We start from the raw sequence: 20,424 nt of genomic DNA on the forward strand, positions 1-20,424 counted from the left end.
CAATTTGATTATTATGTATCACTGAATATTTATTGTTTATGTTCTTCTTTTAATTGGTTTTCAATTTTGTACTTTTATGGTTTCATAACAAGTTTTGAATTTCCAAGTAAACTGTTATTCTTAAAATATTCAAGTGGAAATCTTTTGTCTATATATCAATTTCGCATCTCCGATGTCGTCACTGAAATTTCGATTTCTTTCACTTTCATAGCCTTCAGCGGTATCGAAATTTATTGTTTTTTTATGCTGTCTGGCTTGGGTTAGGTACAATGTGACATATGACATTATTTCATGAATATCTAGTGTTACATTTCTTTGTGGTTTTCACAAGATTAATACCAATGATAAATGAATGTCAAATATCTAATCCTGTAGAGACAATAGCTAACAATATGACTATATTATCTAAAAACAGAAAAAAAGTAAACAGTGAATCAGCATTCTAAAGGAATGTAAGGTGTCCATAGATATGATCACGGATCCCATGTATTCCAAATTGTGCTTTATCAAATATAAACAACAATGGACAAATGCATTTTCCAAGATACTCACTAGTATTGATGGCTCGAAAATGGAAAACGGAAAAGTAGGGACGGGAATATATGGCCCAAGAACCAATTGGATCAGAACGCAACTACGGCGATGCAAAGATATTTATCAGATAGCAGAGCAGCCCTTCGAGTACTTGAATAGTTAAAATTGATTCAAAGTTAGTACAGGACTGCGCCAAATCTTTGAGCTCACTGGGAGCAATTAATTAAGTTACTCTAATGTGAATTCCTGGTCACACCAGAGTGAACGGTAATGAAGAAGCTAAACTCCTTTTATAGGATCACCAGTTATAAAAAAATGGGAAAACGAGAAGACATCAGAAACATGTATAGAGAGACCCCAGGTCTGAAACTATCGAAAATATTTCTTTCTTATTCCATCAACTGATTCCCAAAGGCTCTTCCTTGAAGCAAATATGATTTAAAGAGAGTAACTGGTATTCTCGTTGCATATTTTCAAATGAACTAGCATATGAAGAGAAACTCTCGAACCAAAGGAAACCGTGGAACACCTCCTCTGTGAGTGTGAAGCTATCCATCAACAATTGAAGATATTTGTTTCATTTTCCATCAACTGATTTCCAAAGGCTCTTTCTTGAAGCAAATATGAGTTAAAGAGCGTAACTGGTATTTTCGTTGCATATTTTCAAATGAACTAGCATATGAAGAGAAACTCTCGAACCAAAGGAAACCGTGGAACACCTCCTCTGTGAGTACGAAGCTATCCATCAACAATTGAAGATATTTGTTTCATTTTCCATCAACTGATTTCCAAAGGCTCTTTCTTGAAGCAAATATGAGTTAAAGAGCGTAACTGGTATTCTCGTTGCATATTTTCAAATGAACTAGCATCTGAAGAGAATCGTAGAAAATCCAGAACCAAAGGAAACCGTGGAATATCTCCTTCGTAAGTGCGACGCTATCCATGGACAAAGATAAAAACATAATTTTATCAACGAAGGTCCTGATGACAACAATGGCGACAAAGATTCCATCTTTTATCATCTGTTACAGAATTTATATTGGGTTCTTTTAATAATTAGCATTGGAGGTGCTCGTTAAGCAGCAGAGTTATTTCGCTTTTATATCGTATGAATCTTTACAAAACCTCTTGGTTTTTGTCAAGTTATAAATAACTTATATACCGTACAAAATGACACACTCTACTATAGTATATTGTTATTGTTATGTTAAAAAGCTTTTTATTCGGTATTACACATGCGCTGGACTAAATACATCGAATTTCTCCAGTGAAATGCGTCAATTTCTTGGACCGTAAGGTTATATGACTTATCGTCGGAAAATCATGGAAAGAGCGTGTAGAATACGTTTGTGTTTATTAAGATATTACAATTATGTAATTGTCATTGTCAGCACCTGCTTTTATCTATTTTTTTATTTCCAAAATGGGTCAGTTCGAGTTAAAATTAAAAAAATTATGTTAAAAGAATTTGAAATTTATAAAACTCATCTTTCAACTAATGCATCAATTCAAATAATTCAACTTTTACCATCAATACAACAAATTTAAGTACTTGCTAATTATTTTAATAGTAAACCACGTTCCAAACTTCTATAAGACATTTTATAGAGAATGTTATGTCTCAGTACAAATAATAAACTTACAAGTGCGTTTGGGATATTAGTTAAATTTAAGTAGTTACTAATATATCACCTGCGACGTGAATTTATTCAGAAATTAAGGTCACCACCGAAGAAGATTCTTCAAGAATGTATATTCCCCAACAAACATGATCTCGACCGGTGAAATCAAAAGTTAAATTGTTTGTATCTTCAGTCTTCTGCGAACGGTGCTTGTGGGTGCTTTTCTCTTTGTGTACCATCTTACTCTTGGAGTTTACTAGAAACGAGATGCGTTGGGTAAGGAAAATATTTTTTATTTTATCTCTATTTCATTACAAATTTTCTTTAATTAAATTAGTCATTTATATTTTTCAATAATCACGAGCATCTGCACGTTTCTACCTTTATTTCTTTTGCTATTAATCTTTTATTATGTTTTCGTTGTTGTTTATAATTCAAAACATCTTTTTAACGACAACTTTATCATAGTTTTACATTATTTAATCTTCAGTTGCTTTTTTGCTGTTAGTTTATTTATTTCTATCTAAATTATTCGTCACCTAGACTTCTTTGTCCTTTTTTAAGATTTTATCAATAAATTTGACTAAAATTTTTTTCTAAATCTTTACTTTCATATCATAGTATAGATTTGAAATTTCAAACTATTATAGAGCTCAAATTAAACATAATTTTTTTATGTATTCTCATTCTCTTTGGAATGTTTTTCTCTGTCGATTGCTTTCTACAAATCGACGATGAAAATGGATAAATGAAAGAAAAATATCAATCGTAGCTTCCTAAATTAAAACACATGGTTTTTCTCACGTTTTTGAATATATCTTGACCCCAAAGAATAATTTTTACCAAAACTATTTTGTGGCATAAATCAAATGTCTAGTTAGTTATTTTAACAATAGGTAGGAGTATGAATGATTTATTTTTCGTGGGTTGACGATGAAATTGCTATCTATTAACAATGTTTGACTTCAACTATCAATCAAATAAATTGCTGAAGGTATATAAGCAGGTACGTATCACCTTTGAACGTGCTGTTGTAATATGTAAAAAAAAATAAGATAATTATAGTAATTTTTCAGTTTTGTATGTTATTGCACCACTAGGTAGATTTCAGTCTTACGCCGATTTATTAAAATCACTTCATTATAACTTTCTTTCTACATTTTATAACTTCTTGGTTTCTATAGACTTGAATTCAATCAATTTACTGTATTTTCGTCTTTTTAAATTACTAATAACTGAAATAACTAAATATTATTCGTTTGATGTTATAAAAATTTTATTAGTAGAAATTTTATTGATAATATTCAACAAATAACGAAAGTAATAATAAAAAAATTGTTAATTAACTTACTAAGTTGAATGAAAAACGACGAAAATCGAAATTCAGAGGTAAGTTTTGCACTTTGTAGTTTAGGGTAAACAATAGATTGATAGGTTAAATTGTTACCAAGACCAATTCACGGCCATTACAACGATGGTCTCAGAAATACTTGACCCAACAAAGAAAACGCGAAAATTTTGGAAAAGCTGCCGTTTTTATTTGATTTTTTCGCCCAAACTAGTTCGCATAATATTCTCCGTTGATAGTTTTTCCTTTTTCAAGATTGTCAATCCAAATTATCCCACGCTTTCCCTACATCCTGACCTTGCTTGAAGATAGAACGTTCTTTACTTCCTCTGGAGCTGGTTCTCCAATTATTTCGATTGTTATTTTGTTTCGGGTGTGAAGTGATGGACCCACGTTTCATCCAAGTTCATGACGATGCTGTTTTTGTTCCATTATAAGCAAACGCGGCACCCGTTTTGCGCACATCTTTCTCATGTTCAAATTTCCAGTTAATTAGCGATGTGAAGCGCATTTTTAAACGACTACTATGTCTGCTAACTCACGCACTTTCAGTCGACGATCATCCAGTACCATTTTGAGGATTTTCCTCAACATTTCTGGCGTCGTTACCTCATTTGGTCGATGACCAATTTTTTCCATGTTTACAAATTCACTGAAAACGTTCACTATTGATGGCTGTTTAGTAAATACTTCCTGATACATATGCTGTATAGATTATGCACTTTTTATTAGAGTGATTTTTTTTCAAGCAACTACCCCCATCTCTAGGTCAGACCAGGTACTTTTGGAACGATCCTCGTACACCGTAAATCATCTAATTGATACAAATATTTGTTGTTTTTGGGTTCCCAGTATATCGTGTAGTTAATATAATTATCAAAATATCGAATTCAGATAGGTTCTATTATTTTTAAATAATTTCATAAGTCAGCCATGTTTTTGAAACATCTTGATTATAGATACAATTATATTATGTTAACAAACGAGAAAACATTCACATAAATCTATTTTCTTCTAGTTCACACGATATATAATTACGAAACACAATAATTTTCTCACTTCACTTCACTGAAAGTTTATATTTTCGAATATAATTTATCGGCCGATTTAGTAAACGTCGAACAGATTTAAGTTAACAGAAGTTTCAGTCTGGTTTTGAATATTTAAATTCAATAACCATATAAACAATACATATATGTATAGACATATCTTTGCATCAAATATTATAAAATAAAACAGGTATACAGCATACATTAGACTTCACATTTTGATTCCAACGTGACGTCACGTCGTGCGAGGGATATCGCGCGTTGCGTACGCATAGACAATTTATTTTGTCTATTCTCCTTACTTTCGAAACCTCTCCCTAAAAAACAACCACAATCCCAGCCCTGAATAAGAATCGTTCATATATTAGGGCTATTTTTGAAATATATCACGACTTAAAATGGCCTTATTCCACCCCAAAAATAACCTAAAGAGTCTCGCTGACTCTTTCATCAATATACAACTACTATATGAATTTATATTGTCTTAGCAAATTGGAAATGATTTAATTCCGTTTTAATTTGATATTTTGTAGAATTTTTTAGGAATTGCCCAATGGTGACCGTTGAGAGTTTGTGAAAAAACGTGAAATTTTAAATGTTCGTCGTATCATTATCATATAGTGTCACTACTTTAGTAATCGATAGTTATTGTGAGGAGAAAGCTAACATTTGACATTCAACCTTTGGGCGTTTTCGTTCCTTGTTTAGCAAATCTTTAAAATTAGAAAACGATTCATATTATTTTCATTAAACCTAACCCATACAAGGTTCAAAAAAGCCACCAGCAACAAATTCATCTGTTAATAGTTAGTTATTCTTCAAAGCATATTATAATTTATAAAAAGACATGAATTAAAATGTTTTCACAACGACTATGAGACACAGATGTATAAATAAATAGATTTTCTGCGACCTGAAAGAACTTTTATTCTACTAGAGCTGATCTAGACTTTCAATATCTGTCGATCAAATTAATAATACTTGCATTTGGTATATTACACTTTTATGAATAATTGAAGTTCAATTTTCCATCGAGGAAATGTCTCTTTAAGCAAGCAGCAGCATTTCTTTCCACCAGAGAACTATGAAATTTTGTAATCCACAACAAGAATCGTTTATCAAATAAGCAAGATACTCTTTCCCTACTTGTATTATGAAAATCAAAATGATGATCGTGTTTAATTAAATGTAAGAAGAATTTAGATTAGTTCGTAGATATGACCTACACGTAGTTACCCATAAATGCTTTCTAGCACGATTAATTTCGTTTAGATGACAATCGAATAATGTTTCCCACGATCATTCGCTTTTTTACTCATCTTGACTAAAGAATACAAGTTTCATTTCACTCAAAATTATTCTCTTCATCAATTTCTGGCAACTTTTATTTCAAATTTCGCATGTTGTGGTATACCTAGTCTAACAAACAACAAGCGAAATTAGTCTGCTACATTATCGATACATAAAAAACTGCCGATATCCGTTTCACGTAACAATGACGAGATCAAATCACAATTTAAAGTGAACTATATTTATGTCCAAATGACAGTTATCACTTTTTTAGAAAATTTTATTATTTTCCTCCACTATTACTTCCTTCCAATTATGTACTGCATTTCTCTTAATATCATAAAATCTAGTAGATTTAGGTCCTCGTAATATGTGTTATACCTGAACCTCGCCACGACGGTATACCACAACAATAAAACTAACAACTTATCCCTTCCATTGGAAGGATCTCATGTTTAAGTCTCACTTATTGACAGGCTATAGACATTTCCTGTCTTCCTGTCTCTTCTTATCCTCATAGGTTCTATATAAAGTTTCATTTAATCACTTCCTTCCTATTCCATGTTGATTTCATGGTATGATTGAGTTTGGATACCGTGGACCGCTATGCAAACAAATGCTGGAAATAGCTTATTTGGGACACATATTGCGTGGTAGCCGGAAACAAGCCTCTTGGTTGAAGAATATCAGAGAATGGACTGGAATAAGAGAAGCAGGACAGTTATTTGAAGACTAGCTCAAGATATAGAGAGTTTTGCCATGCTCTAAGAAGAAGATTGCGTATGACCAGCATAAAAGTACTTACACAGCTCTAGATCTGCTTGTTCTCATTTATTTTTCGATGATTATCTCAGGGTTAAATCATCTCATATATTAAGAGTGTGTTATCTCTAATCCTCTTCCTACCAGAAAGACATATATTGGTCTATTCTGTCTTAGAAAACTGCGGAAATACAATTTTATCTTGATAAGAGCGTTATGTGCTTCCTTTCAACCCTTCAACCTTATTAGCTTGTGGATCCATCGCTTTATGATCTGTTATATCACATTACGAATGTTTCTTCCACATCTTTTTTGTCGTTGCTCTTGTTTCATCGAATATTCCACAGCCAGAAATTTTGTGGTGACCTTGCTGGAGCAGAAGGCTTCTAATTCTCAAATCGCTTTGATTCAGCTTAGATCTCGGACCTGTAGTCAGCATTATAAGATGACTGAGACTTCTGATGTGCTTTTAGAACTTCAGCTTGGGGTGTAGTATGTTACTGGTGGTGACGTCGTGATATTTACAGGAGGATTCGCTCAATCCTTTTATTGGTTATACTGCCTTCGTGTTAAATACGTCTAGGAAACATTTTGTAAATAGTGAACGATGATTTTCTTTCCATGATCTCCATTCAATTTTTTCATTCAGTTTTTTAATGATATTGGTACATAAAAAAACTTTCACATTTTTCAATGATATAATTATTGCATAAGATATTGAAAATCATCTTATTAAAATTATATAAAACCGGCTCTTAAAACAACTATATCTGTTGGAAATTTAAGATTTATTGAGGATGTTCTTATAATATGTTAATATAGTTGTGACGAAAATCATAGAAATATTTAATGATCAAATTATGAATAAAAATTATTAATTTTTAGTTGGAGAGAGTTTCTCCTACTATTTTTCACCTTTCATCTACTCTAAAATTCTTTTGAAAGTCCCAAAGAACCGTTTTACTTGCTACTTGAACATAATAGAATTATTATTTTCAAGTGTTTAATTTTTTTCAATTCGCAGTCAATGAGCCTTATTTATGTGATGTGATGAGGTAAAACGTGATATCAAATCTTTCATTTGGTCTATATTAGTCTAGAATCTACTCTAAAATCTAATTTAGAACCAATTAATGAGGATCTCATTGCTAAAGTATCTGAGAATCTAACACATTTTACATCTTAGACCTTTTTATACTTTTTACTTCGTAAATCGTGTTGATTTTGGGTCTATTTTTAGAAAATTAGTTCGATAGAAGCCGAAATAGGTTTATCACTTGTGTATTAAAACTGAATTTCTACTAAATCTAACCTAATCTAACCTAACCCAACTAAACACCTAAGATCGGGACGATTTATCAGAAAACAGAATATAAAACACAAGACAAACATAAGATATCGTGAAACGTCGAAACAAGAGCTTGAAATTGCCATTATAAAACAGAATAAACATGATTCTACTTTTTTTTGTATAAATATTGATAACAAACTTAGGAGAAAGCTATAAACCTCCTCTGGGTACCATCAAAAAGTGAAATTACCTCAAATTCTACTGTACGTGTGTATGTCATTGAGCTCCTACTAAACACCTGGATCGATTTAAATGAATTTTTGTTAATGCATTCAAGTGGGGGCCTGGTTGCTTTAGATTCCAAAATAAGCCCGGCAGATGGCGATGCAGTCAGTATCTAGGTTATTTACCTAATCTGCAACTAAACGGCTGGATCGACTTGAATGAGTTTTTATGTATGAATTCAAGCCTGGAAAATTCACATTCTTAAATCAGTACGGTAGGTGGCGTTGCATTGATTCGGCGCGAACAACAGTTCGAAACAAAAGAATGTACACGATATAATTGATTTGTCACCAGATGGCACTGGAGAAACGTTTGTCATCTCACTAATACTTTTGCGCGTGTATAGCATATATAAGACGACAAAGGTTAAAATAAAAATATTTATATCCTCAGAATGACCTTGAAATGAAAAATATAAGTTAAATTTGTGTAGACATAATCTTGGAATGAGGTTTATTCATACCTTTATATTTTAGAAAATTGATAATGAAATTTATCTAAGATTAAAAGTAATTTTCTACAATAATGTGTTAGTTTCTTTTATTCATAAAACGTTATATTAAGAGATAGTCGTGAGAAAAAAAGCCATATATTTCTTCAAAATCAATTGCTCAATTTCCACACGATAAATTGAGTGAAATTGCAATTAATTACTTCAGCGAACGTGTTTTCAAAAACAATCATAAGATTCCTTTTCACTCTCATTTATTATAATGATTTATTGATCTTTCATTATAACGACCGATTAATTGGTTATGTGTATAGGTATTTCAAAAAATATATGTCTTATTACCATATTACAAAAAGATAATAATAGGAATTACGTGGAGAGGACATGGGAAAAACTATCAAAAAAAAACAAAAATTATCAGATCAAGGATTGTGAATGTAGTCTAATAAAACTTGCCTAATCCATTTTTTTTTCATAATTATTTATATAATTAATTATCTTTTTATTTAAGTACGTTTCATAAATATGTTAACTAGTTTGCATATTTTCAGACAATGCATGTAATTCGAATGTTCAAATTATTTAATGAAACGTAAAATGTCTAGTTACATCATTTGAATATTCATTGTTAACTATCTCTTTACAAATGTATATAAATTAAAAAAAAGTGATCTACTACCATTTATTTTCGATGAAAATATTAATGTACAAACATATTTGTTTCAAATTTCATAATTTTCATGTTCAAATTCTTCGAATATTGATGCTAAATAGTTTTCCTTGATTCATAATTATCCCATCATCTTCGCCGTCATAGGAAAACTGTTTTAAAGCTTTTCGATTCACTATTAGACTGTTCTTTCGCTTCAAAATTGTAGTAGTGGATCCAAGTTCCATCTTGTATCATAATTCAACGAAAAAATTTGGTTTAAACTCTCCATAATATGTTCTTATCAACAATTTAATGAGAAAAGTGTAGCTGAAATCTCTAAATCATTAGTAAAACAGTCATCCACAACCATTTGATGGTTTTTTTGGACTTTATCGTTGGTTTTTGCTGTTTCTCGTCGTCTGGAACCCACAATTATTTTCAAACAGTAACTGTACATGCAAAATAGTCAAAATTCTTTTAATTTTATTTATAAATTTCATTATTTTCATGTACAAGTTAAAAATTTTAAGCAGATAACATTCATATACTCATTAGAACCGAATTAAGCCGAGTTGACTCTAGTTTATGTGGTTTTATTTCCAACCTATTCATCTAACACACCCTGTATGATATGGAGTTGATCATTGAAGATTTTATAATTATTCAGCATCCTTTACAATTGCGTAAGGAAGTAAGCTAAAATATACGTATAATGTTTTTTTTAATGAGCGTAATTTGGACAGCTACTGTTTCCTTTCATTAAGAAGCTGATAATAAGAAGATTTAATTAGTGATACGGTCCTAATTTAATTCTTAAAGAAAACAAATGAAACTAACTCTTTATTATCTAATAAAACTTTGTAATACGAAATAAATTATTATTTGAATATCTAGATAAACGACTGAAGAGCCAACTGTCAACTGTCTACTCACGATCATAAATCTTCAATCAGAACTACATAGATATTAATAGGTGCATGATAAAATCTAATTGTCTATGATCTTTAAAAAAAGTGTCACGCAATTATTTCATATTGTCCACCAACAAGACATATTGCAATATGAATACGATGACTTAAATAATGTAATGAAATACCATCGATTTGTTCAAGATTATACAAAATGAATTGGTATTGTTGCTGTCAATTTGGAATACGTCATTAATACGTAACGAATAGAATAGAACGACTCGTGAAAAATAGCCTTATATGTTCAAGTAATCAACTATACTTTTTTTACAGTCGCTTTCTAAAATTATAATCAGTCATACTTGAAGGTTATTATTCCATAAATAGACTTTCTTTGAGAATGCCGACATTTAGAAAATGCGACATTTCGTTTTACAAAAACTGGAAACAATATAATTCAACACTTAAAACATTTAAAATCATTTCAGTCGGTAACGTTTGAATGTCGAATTTGTTTATATAATTTTATGGGTGCAGCAGGTGCATCCTAAAATTGCTCAATTTCACTTGGAAGAGTGATTTTAATAATTAAATCCGACATGGTTGTTTATGTCCGGCATTTATTATTTAAATATACTGTTCTGTTGAGTTAACTGATTTCAACAATAGCCTTGAAAGATAAATACTTAGCAAACCTAGCATACAATCAAGCCAAATGCACAATGGGGGATGATAAGACATAACAAATGATCTTCCAAATATAATTGTCACATGTCACATGTCACTTTATTGATCAGGGATGCTATCAAATACAGCTTCTTCCTACAAGGTGGTAGGTTCAAATGCTTGAGTATAACAAACGCAAGGCCTTTTCGAAGAAGAATTTATAAAGTTAATGGCTTGTAGGAAAAATGTTTGACCTCTGCTGATTTTCGGTTTGAAGTTGTTACAACTTGGTATAAGTTTAGTGTACCGTCGAAGATGAAAAGCCTGCCGATACATCGAAAACGAATTTCAATCAAAACGTCACCGGCCTGTTTTCAAATTGGATATCTTTGGAGACCAATTTCATGACGTGCATAAAAATTGAAATATATATAAAAAAACTTCATAATTAATAGTGTAAATACTTTTAATGACTGGTAGACAGGTATAGAAAACCACAAAATGTCCAAATTTAATATTTTTAGAGGTTAGAGTTTCTATTGAATGTAGCACTCAAAGTTAATTCAACCGAGAAAACAATTTCTTACAAGTTTACAAAAAATGACAATAATAACGTCCCGTACTTTTTGCCACCTCGTTTAATTTACATTATTACGCATTCATTCATTATCAAAGAAAGTGTAAACTCGGAAGAAACTCGTTTCGACAGATGGGATGAAGCAAATCGAAACATATGCACAAATATAAACAACGATCATCAGTAATGTTCTCAAGACGAAAGTTTTATGATTCAGAGAAAGTTATTACGTCGCCATATTGTCTTTTCGCTTTATATATACACATAGTTCAGTAGTTGTTTAGTGCATTTGAGTTTCACGTTTATACACTAAGTTCCGGATTCCACAGTTTCATGTTAATGCAATCAACATTTTTTGCCAATAGAATGACAGTTTATTATAAAAAAAAATACAATTTTTTGTAGTAACAAAAAGTTATTGTTTGGGTGGATCGACTATTGATTGTCTGTAATGAAATTTTTCGTAAAAAAACAGTTTGCAAGATTTTCTAATTTTACTCGGACACTTTTAGCAGTGATTTTTCCGAAGAAATACGTCTAATTATTTGGGGTTTTATTAGAAAATTACATGGAAAACGTGTACAAACTTGTTTTTTTGACAAATTGTTTCTCTTGGGTCACGTATGAAATGAAACCAAGATTTTTAACGAAATCTTGGTCAGAATCATTTCGTGATCATCGCAATTGGAAATTACTGTGATAACACAAAAAATAATTCAAATTCAAATAGAAATTGGTCATAAAAAGAAACAGATTCCTCATGAAAACCAACAATATAATTGTCAGCAATGAAAAAAGTTTTGTGACTCCAGAGAAACATACCATACAAAACAACGCTATTTAAATTTCTCAAATAAATCCAAATTCAACTTAATATTACAGTATTATAATAGAAAAATCAAAACAACCGTGTTTTGTAACGTCCATAGCATCTTCAGAGCGTTCTGGAGTCTGATAAATAGATCACACACATCCCTAACAGATTCAGAACCATCACCAATGGCATGATCCTTTTCATACTATTTGCAGCATTTGCATCCACCCTTCCAGCTTCATGATGGCTAAAAGCATAACAATGCATTAGCCTTGCAAAAAAGCCACGTAATGTTAATCAAAAAAGCTTTATTTTTACCGAAAAATTTTTGAAACTTTGCATACCGTGCAGCTTCAATATTATTTTAGACATTTTTACAACAAATTAATAACAACATGTGTAACAAAAAAATGTAGTTACCCAGCAGAAAAACAATAAACACACCCAATACCACTAATAGTGACGGACAAAATGGCCGACCAATGAGAGCTCTTCCCGTGGCGTGACATCGATCACCTGATCTCAAGTCTACGCCCTATTGGTCAGGATACTCAAAGTCTACTTCTTTCATTCTCGAGGACAATTAGTAGTAGTGGAAACTGATTTCATTGTCTTTTTCTGCACATTAATTAACAAAAATTGTCGCAAATAAACATTTAATTACGGTTTATGATAAATAACATCATCAAATTATTCGTCGGTTTGATTTTTGTATCTGTAGTATTTGCTTGGTAATAATCATTTTAATTCTTAATCTATTAGTGTTAAAAGAAAGAAAAACTTTTATTGAATAATATTTTTTATATTTCAGATACATGTGATAACAGTTTGTCTCACAGTTTACTGTGCATTATCAAAAGAAAATGAAAACAGAAATGTTGATTCAGACTCTAATTTGAGGCAAGCACTCCTCAAAGCTTTAACAGAATTGGAGAACGAAGAGAAAGATCGAAACGAAAATAGTGTACAAAACGATTCGAATGAAAATGTGGTAGAAAAGGCTTCAGCTTTATCACTTTCAATAATTTCCAATGGAGAAACATCAGCAGCATCTAAAACGTCTCCATCTTCTACAACAGAAAACGTTATAACGAGCTCTACATCAGAATCATATAAAGTACTTCTTCAAAAAAGCCAAGCACTCCGACAAGAAACCATAACGACTATAGAAAAGAAAGAAGAAGACGACGAAAGTATTTTAACGAGTGCTTCTAGTAATTTTGGAGATCAACAATTTGGTAAAGTAAATCAAGCTAAAAAGAGCGAAAGATTAACTAATCAAAATTCAATAACATTCAACGAAAAACCATCAACTAAAATCAACAAAGTGGAAACAACTTCATTAGCTCCAATAGTTTCTACTGAAGAAAACGAAGCTAAGGTAGAAAATGTACAATTCTTCTCGGCTCCTTTAGTAGCTGCATTCACCGTTCACCAGGACGAATTAGGTTTACCGAAAAAAGTTGAATCTATATATCGATCCTCTGTATTCAACAAATCACCAGAGGAAATGATAATACAGAACGAACAACGAATTCAATTCATCAAACAACAAGAACAAGCGAAACTAGCTCAACTACATAAATTAGAGGAATTGGGAAGACAACAAGAAAAATTTCAACTACAACAAAAGCAGAAAGCTTTAGAAGACGAAATATATAGATTGAATTTGAATTTAAAACAACAACAACAGTTTTTCTTAAGACAACAAGAAGAACTTCGTACTAGAAGTAATATCCAACCGTTTATTCCGATTTCTACGCCTTTATTGACCACCCCGACACCTCTGTTGAATCTAGTTCAACAACCTCCTCTTCTATCTTCACCTAATCAAGTGTTTAAATCTCAAAGTGTAGCATTACAACCTAGTTTATCATTGGACCCTATCGTTCAAGTAGGAAAACTACCACTGAACGGTCAATTTCTTCCAGTTAAGGCGCCACAAGATTTCAGGACACCTTTCCCTACCTTAAATAATTTCTCTCCTCAAACGTCGAGCTTCAATCAACAATTTCCTAACTTTAATCAGAATAATCAAAACGGTAACAGATTCTTTAGACAAAATACTGGTTTCGGTAACTTTGGCGTCAACGATTTTACCAAAAATACAAATTCGTTTTCATTTACACCTTCTCAACAGATAAATTTCGATAATTCAGTTGATGGTAACAGGTTCTTTAGGCCCAATCAAGAATCTGCTTTAACCAGACCACAATTCTTACAACCACCTCAACCGACTCAGTTGCAGAATAATCGATTCCTAAGATCAAACGATCAATTGAAAAATCTACTTTACAATTCTGGTGCTTTGAGAGGAAAATCCCATGAAGATCTTAGTTTGATAAGCAAAGTATTGTCATTGAATCATTTCAACGGACGTAATCCAGGAATTTCTCTAAGACCCGAGCTTCAACCGCCATATGTGGGGCGTTTTTAATCGACAATTTGAGAAATTATTTATTTATTTTCCAGTCAAATATTTAGTCATTTATTTTAAGGTTAGAATAATATAGGATTGCCATCTTCAAATTATATAACACGTGCTCAAACAGGCTCACAATTTGAAAGCTTTGAAATTCAAAAAAATATTTAGTATTTATTCAGTAGTTTTTTTTTCGTAGTTTTTTAAATATACAGATAATAAGAACATTGGATGGTATTAAAATAAGTCCCTAATGACGTATGAAACATTTATTACATTTTTCCCAGTGTGTTGCTATTGAAAATTACGTGTGATTCTATTTGGAATCGATTAATACCAATACAAATATGAATATCAAACTATGATTTTCATCCAAAAAACCTTTGAAGCAATTCAAAAAAATTACAGCAAATGTTCAAAATTATATCTCCACAAAACCGTGTCGTTACAATCATGTTAATTTCAAAGATTGTGTCTGCTAAATCAAGTCTTCAACATAACCTTAAAAAAATAGTCCAGTGGTGACAGATATGGCGAGAAGGGAAAAATTAATTGACGTAGTCCTTAAAATGCATTTTTAAGTGAAATCCAATGAAATGACCATTGATAATTCACACCATACATTTGTAACCAAACTTAATGGATTCGTACAATAGTTAGATAGGAATTCGTAAGATTTCAACACCATATCTACTGTCAGTACTGCCACTACTGTATCGGATGATTTTGACAGCTGCCACAGAACACAAAATAAGTTATTTAATACTATGGACAGTTTCTATAAGTAGTTGTTCCGACTAAGGAATATAGAATGACAACGATTTTTCTATCTTTCGAGGTTTTAGCTCGGTTCTGCGCATTCTTAAGCATGCGCAGTATAGATAAAGTATAGAACGAGAGAGAAAATGTACATTGTCGGCATGAATATGACATTTGCGACACGTGTTGATTTATAACATAGTTCAGAAATTTTATAAAAATCTACTATCGCCTAGAAGAGGATTCCAATTGAGAACAATATCTGCTGCATTATGAGGTGGAATACCTCATAATTGAAAAACTCTTAGCACAGTTGTTCCTCGTAGGAGTTTAAAGAGCCCAGAATGGATTTTCGTTAAGGCCGCTTGACGTAATGCAATACATCGAGCAAGAAATTGCGTGCAAGTCTCTGTAAACAGTAAAAGTAAACAAATTTCTAACCTCAAATTTTTACTAATATTTTGTTTAACTTTACAATGAAAATAACGAAGCTTTACGAAAGTCAGCTGATCTGTTTAGCCAAAAGCAACTTGCATGCAATAAAAACGGCACAAAACCGATAATGTCAAGATCTTGCATGAAACAATCAACTGTACTTCATCTGCGCATGCTTTTCATCGAAGAATATTGCATTGCACGTTGTATTGCAACATGTCAAGCGGCCTTTAGACCAGTAATGGGCATTATATGTATTTACTACAGTACTCTCCAAAATTTTGCAGAGAAAAAACAGTTTAATCTACTTCCATTGGTATGCAATTTACGATGATAATATTCAAGAAGAAAATGAAAATTGAGGGTTATGACTTGTGTATCATAACTTGGGACAATCTGTAGATCGAATACTAATTTTGGTTGAGTATTCAAAAGTACTTTTGGTATATTCCAAAACATGGAACAGTCTATAACACAACCTAACCTCAACCCAAGTTGTTTGAATACCTGGCTGTTCAAAGAAATATTTACAATATATATTTCAAATTAATTTATTCATAAGAATACTTTTAAATTGTTGTATGTACAAAATATACATTAGTTACATATACAGTTATGGCTACTATATTTTAATGAGCTGTTGAAATATTTGTTTCATTTTCTTGTCATTTTTATTGTAAATTTTATGTATTTAACAGTGTATTTAGTATGTAATATAATAAACATTGTTTTGTTAACATTTTTTGTTTTAATTTATGGAGAGGAAACACAAAATTTGAAATTCCACGGCAGTGGATTAAATTTAAATGAAATCCAATGTCTCAGTGGTAAGTTCCTCAACATCGCTGCTGTGTTCACCAAGAAGGTGACCTCTTCTTCTTTACTTGACGTATATTGATCATTTCTTAGCCTCAGAAAGCATCGGACGCTATAATATTGAACAATTAGTCTTCATGTCTAACATTGTCACATAATCATTAATTGAGTAGGTTCTGCTTTATTTTGCATAGAAAACTTTCAACGCTAGAGAAATAACTATCATTATATATTCTCTTTTATGTGTTGAATTGTTTTAAAAATTGATTGGACTAGAAATAAACTATATTATAATGATGAAATGTACGGCCAAAACATTCCCATGTGCTTGCTTTGTGTGCAGTCATTAAGTTACCGAGGCAACTTTCTTAAATCAATAAAACTTGTAATATATTGTTGTAGATACTCATTCAATCTTTTAGAATTCTGTATTTAATACAATTGTTTTCAAAAAAATGGCATTGACGTGGGAAGATAAAGAAGTGCGATTTGATATACCGTATTCGTAAGTATATTTTTGTGTGTCTCATATAAAATAAAATAATAAAGGTCAAACTTCACCGACCTTCGATTCTGATGAAATAGAAATAGAATCAAAAAGTGATTGACCGAATTTGGTTCGGCAGAAACGCCTCCATTCGGTGGTATGAAAGTTCGAAGTCTTACTTGGAGAAAGGGGATGATCGGCCCCGATTTCCGTAAAGATTAATTGAATAAGAGGATTTCCTTGCTGATCAAAGCATCACTAAAACCTAACCAAACCAAATCAGAGTATGAGCCCATCAATATCCTAGATGAATACTACTTTGAAAGGCTGACTACGGCCCTACCTAGGCTACCTCGAAACTTTTCTTATATTTTCGTTATTTTCAGTTTCCGCAGGATCAATAACACATTTTCTATGCATTGTATATACGAGGATGGTCCCAGAAGTACCTGGTACAACAAATAAAACACAAAAATTTTGGTAGACCACTGCGATGCTGGTATTTGCAGGTTTTACTGCCTCGTTTAAACTGTAGGTACTCCTGGAACCATCCTCATACAAAACTCCATCAGGATTCGAAGTGGGTAGTAGATGAATTTTATTTAAAAATATCGAAATATGGAAATAATGTTTAGCTTTTTGTCTGAGTTCAAATTTGTTTTATAGAAGAATGAAGCTTATAAATGGTGAAAAAGTAATAGACAAATTAGATAATATAGAAGATACTAAAGGTAACAGTGGATACAGAGGAAAATTCATAATTACTAATATTAGAATTCTTTGGTATTCGTCGACAAGCCCGCGTATAAATTTGTGTAAGTTTATACGTAACATTTATCGCAGTAATTTTGAATATATAACTTGTTTTTCAGCTATTGGATTTGGTGCAGTTTTAAGTACAAGTAACAAAATAGTAAATTCCGTAAGTTTATCTCTACTATTTTCTATTTTTCCATATTTTGAAGCCATTAGAGATACGGAATAGTTATTGGAAATTGTTGAACATTATGTTAAAGCTACTCTTTTGAAAAAATAACGATTTTTTATTAGAATCCATTAATTTCAATTTCAACTTCCAGAGACTGCGCGGTACGACTCAAGCACTACAAATTTTGACAGCATCTAAAGGCACTAGATACGAATTTATATTTACTAATTTAGTACCTGGAAATACCAGACATTTTACTTCAGTCATGGGTGTACATAAGTAAGTACATTCCTAAACAAACTTCGTCATGCAAACAAAACATTACATCAGTTGATTCGCGATAAGTTTCCCAAGAGAATGTTCTGATTAAGAGCTTCTTCAGCTTTGGAAATAGTCAATGTGTTTTAAATTTTCCGAATTTCAGATGGAACCATCCTTTAATCGCCGCATATGTCCTGCAGGATCATACTTTCAATTAAATTTCCGGCCTTACAGATTCGATTTAGAATACCAGATGCGTACACTTTTTTTGTTTTACGAAGTTTTCCTATTTCAATCGTCCTGAACCGTACAACGAACAGTATCTATGTATATCTGGGAAAGGGTTTGTTGTTATTTTGAAAGAAAAAATCACCAGGAAACGCCTTGTGCGAAAAGAATCTCATTTAAACCAAATCTCAATCGTAAATTACGATGAGAAAAAAACTAAATTTTTCGATGTTCATATTTGGCTTTTCGGCTAACAAATTTGCCGACCATTTTGCTGTTTTCAATGTTTTAGAGCTTACAATTCATCAAAATTATACAGAGAATTAAAACTACGAGGGGCGGTTGTACACAATAAGCAATTGAAAATACTTCCACTAGAGCAAGTTATATCAACTGTTCATGGTGTATGGAACTTATCTAGCGATCAAGGGAGTCTTGGCACCTTTATAGTAACGAATGTTAGATTTGTATGGTTCGCCGATATCAACGAAGGATTTAATATATCATTACCATTCCTACAAATAGATACGGTAAAGTTTATCACTTTTTTGTAGAAATTAGCATCATTTTGGCACTTGGACTTACGTAGTTTTATTGTTCTAACATGGTTTTTATACCCCTAATTCTTCCTTATTTTCCATTTTCCTTTTTCTTTAGTAACTTCCTTATTTAGAGCATCTTTCAAATATCTGCATCTGCATGACCAACGAATTACTAATGGTTATCAATTTTTTTTCTAATTCAACTAAAATACATTTTAAATTATGTTTTTCGGAAATATTTATATGTATACAACACCCCACAACCCCTATTAAATGGTAGGGAAAATACACACAAGCCTGGGTCCCAAATTAAAAAGTTCAGATAAGGTTTCAAAGTCTAAAGTTTCTTGGTACCAAACCAAAGTTTTCCAAAGATAATATTAACATGCTCAACATAATCAAATGTAACACCTAGATCTTTGAATATTACCTTTCAAACATATGGGTTAAAATTTCTTAATGAAAGATGAGGTATTACATTTTGAAACGCCATTTAGTTTTGTTTTAGATTTCGATTAGAGACTCGAAATTCGGAACGGCTCTTGTCATCACCAGTTCCGAAATAAGCGGTTTATACGTATTGGGCTTCAAAGTAGAACCAGAAGAAAAACTCAGGACACTATTTAAAGAGCTTTCATCTTTCCATACCGTCTATACTACAAAACCTATTTTTGGTGTCGAATACAACTGGTCATCTGGTCAAGTCGAGCACAAATTTAATAATATTGTCGATGAATTTGAACCTTTTGACGAAAATAAAAATGAAATATCCAATTCGATTTCTAACTATTTAGCAGACGAAGGACATACGAAGGATAGGATGCCGGTTTTTAATTCTGAACTAGGACTTGCTGTTGAAACTATTAAAGAAGGTTATACTTTGCAAAAGCTTTGGGAAGTTATACCTTCCTAATTTTATTTTCAAGAGTTTGAATTAATAATTATCCTATACAAATTATTTTAAAAAATATAAATAAAGAAAAGTTACTTTAATGTAGTATAAATTAGATACAAAATTATCCAAGAACGCTGTTTTTTGGAAGCTTTTCTTCTTGAAGTTGAAGGGAGTTGCATCGCCAACCAGTACTGGTAAAAACTCCATTCATATATCTTTTATATCTGTATTCCTACGTGGAAATCGTCGTCTGGCGTTACTTCCTGGAGGGCTGATTCGCTCTTTCTTATTGATTATTTTAATACTAATTGTGTTAGTATAGAGATCTTGCTGTTCCAAAACTGTATTTTCACTTCGATCTTCGTGTCGCAGTTGTATTATATTTCGTTTTTCTTCAGAACT

General features: G+C 31.7%; 2 protein-coding genes across 2 annotated transcripts; both read left to right on the forward strand.

Annotated features, from left to right (window-relative positions):
* The first annotated feature begins 9,915 nt into the window (after window positions 1-9,915).
* Window positions 9,916-16,604, forward strand: LOC130892266 (uncharacterized). Its single transcript, XM_057797546.1, has 2 exons — window positions 9,916-9,975; window positions 13,061-16,604. The coding sequence occupies exons 1-2, from the start codon at window positions 9,916-9,918 to the stop codon at window positions 14,684-14,686; spliced, it is 1,686 nt and encodes a 561-aa protein (XP_057653529.1). The 3' UTR covers window positions 14,687-16,604.
* Window positions 16,605-17,136: 532 nt separating this feature from the next.
* On the forward strand, window positions 17,137-20,071 carry LOC130893318 (Bardet-Biedl syndrome 5 protein homolog). Its single transcript, XM_057799323.1, has 6 exons — window positions 17,137-17,186; window positions 17,835-17,983; window positions 18,041-18,090; window positions 18,248-18,375; window positions 18,878-19,115; window positions 19,636-20,071. Exons 1-6 carry the CDS (start codon window positions 17,137-17,139, stop codon window positions 20,038-20,040), a joined length of 1,020 nt encoding a protein of 339 aa, XP_057655306.1. The 3' UTR covers window positions 20,041-20,071.
* Window positions 20,072-20,424: the final 353 nt, after the last annotated feature.

Source organism: Diorhabda carinulata, chromosome 4, assembly GCF_026250575.1.
Source record: "Diorhabda carinulata isolate Delta chromosome 4, icDioCari1.1, whole genome shotgun sequence".
NCBI classification, from domain to species: domain Eukaryota; kingdom Metazoa; phylum Arthropoda; class Insecta; order Coleoptera; family Chrysomelidae; genus Diorhabda; species Diorhabda carinulata.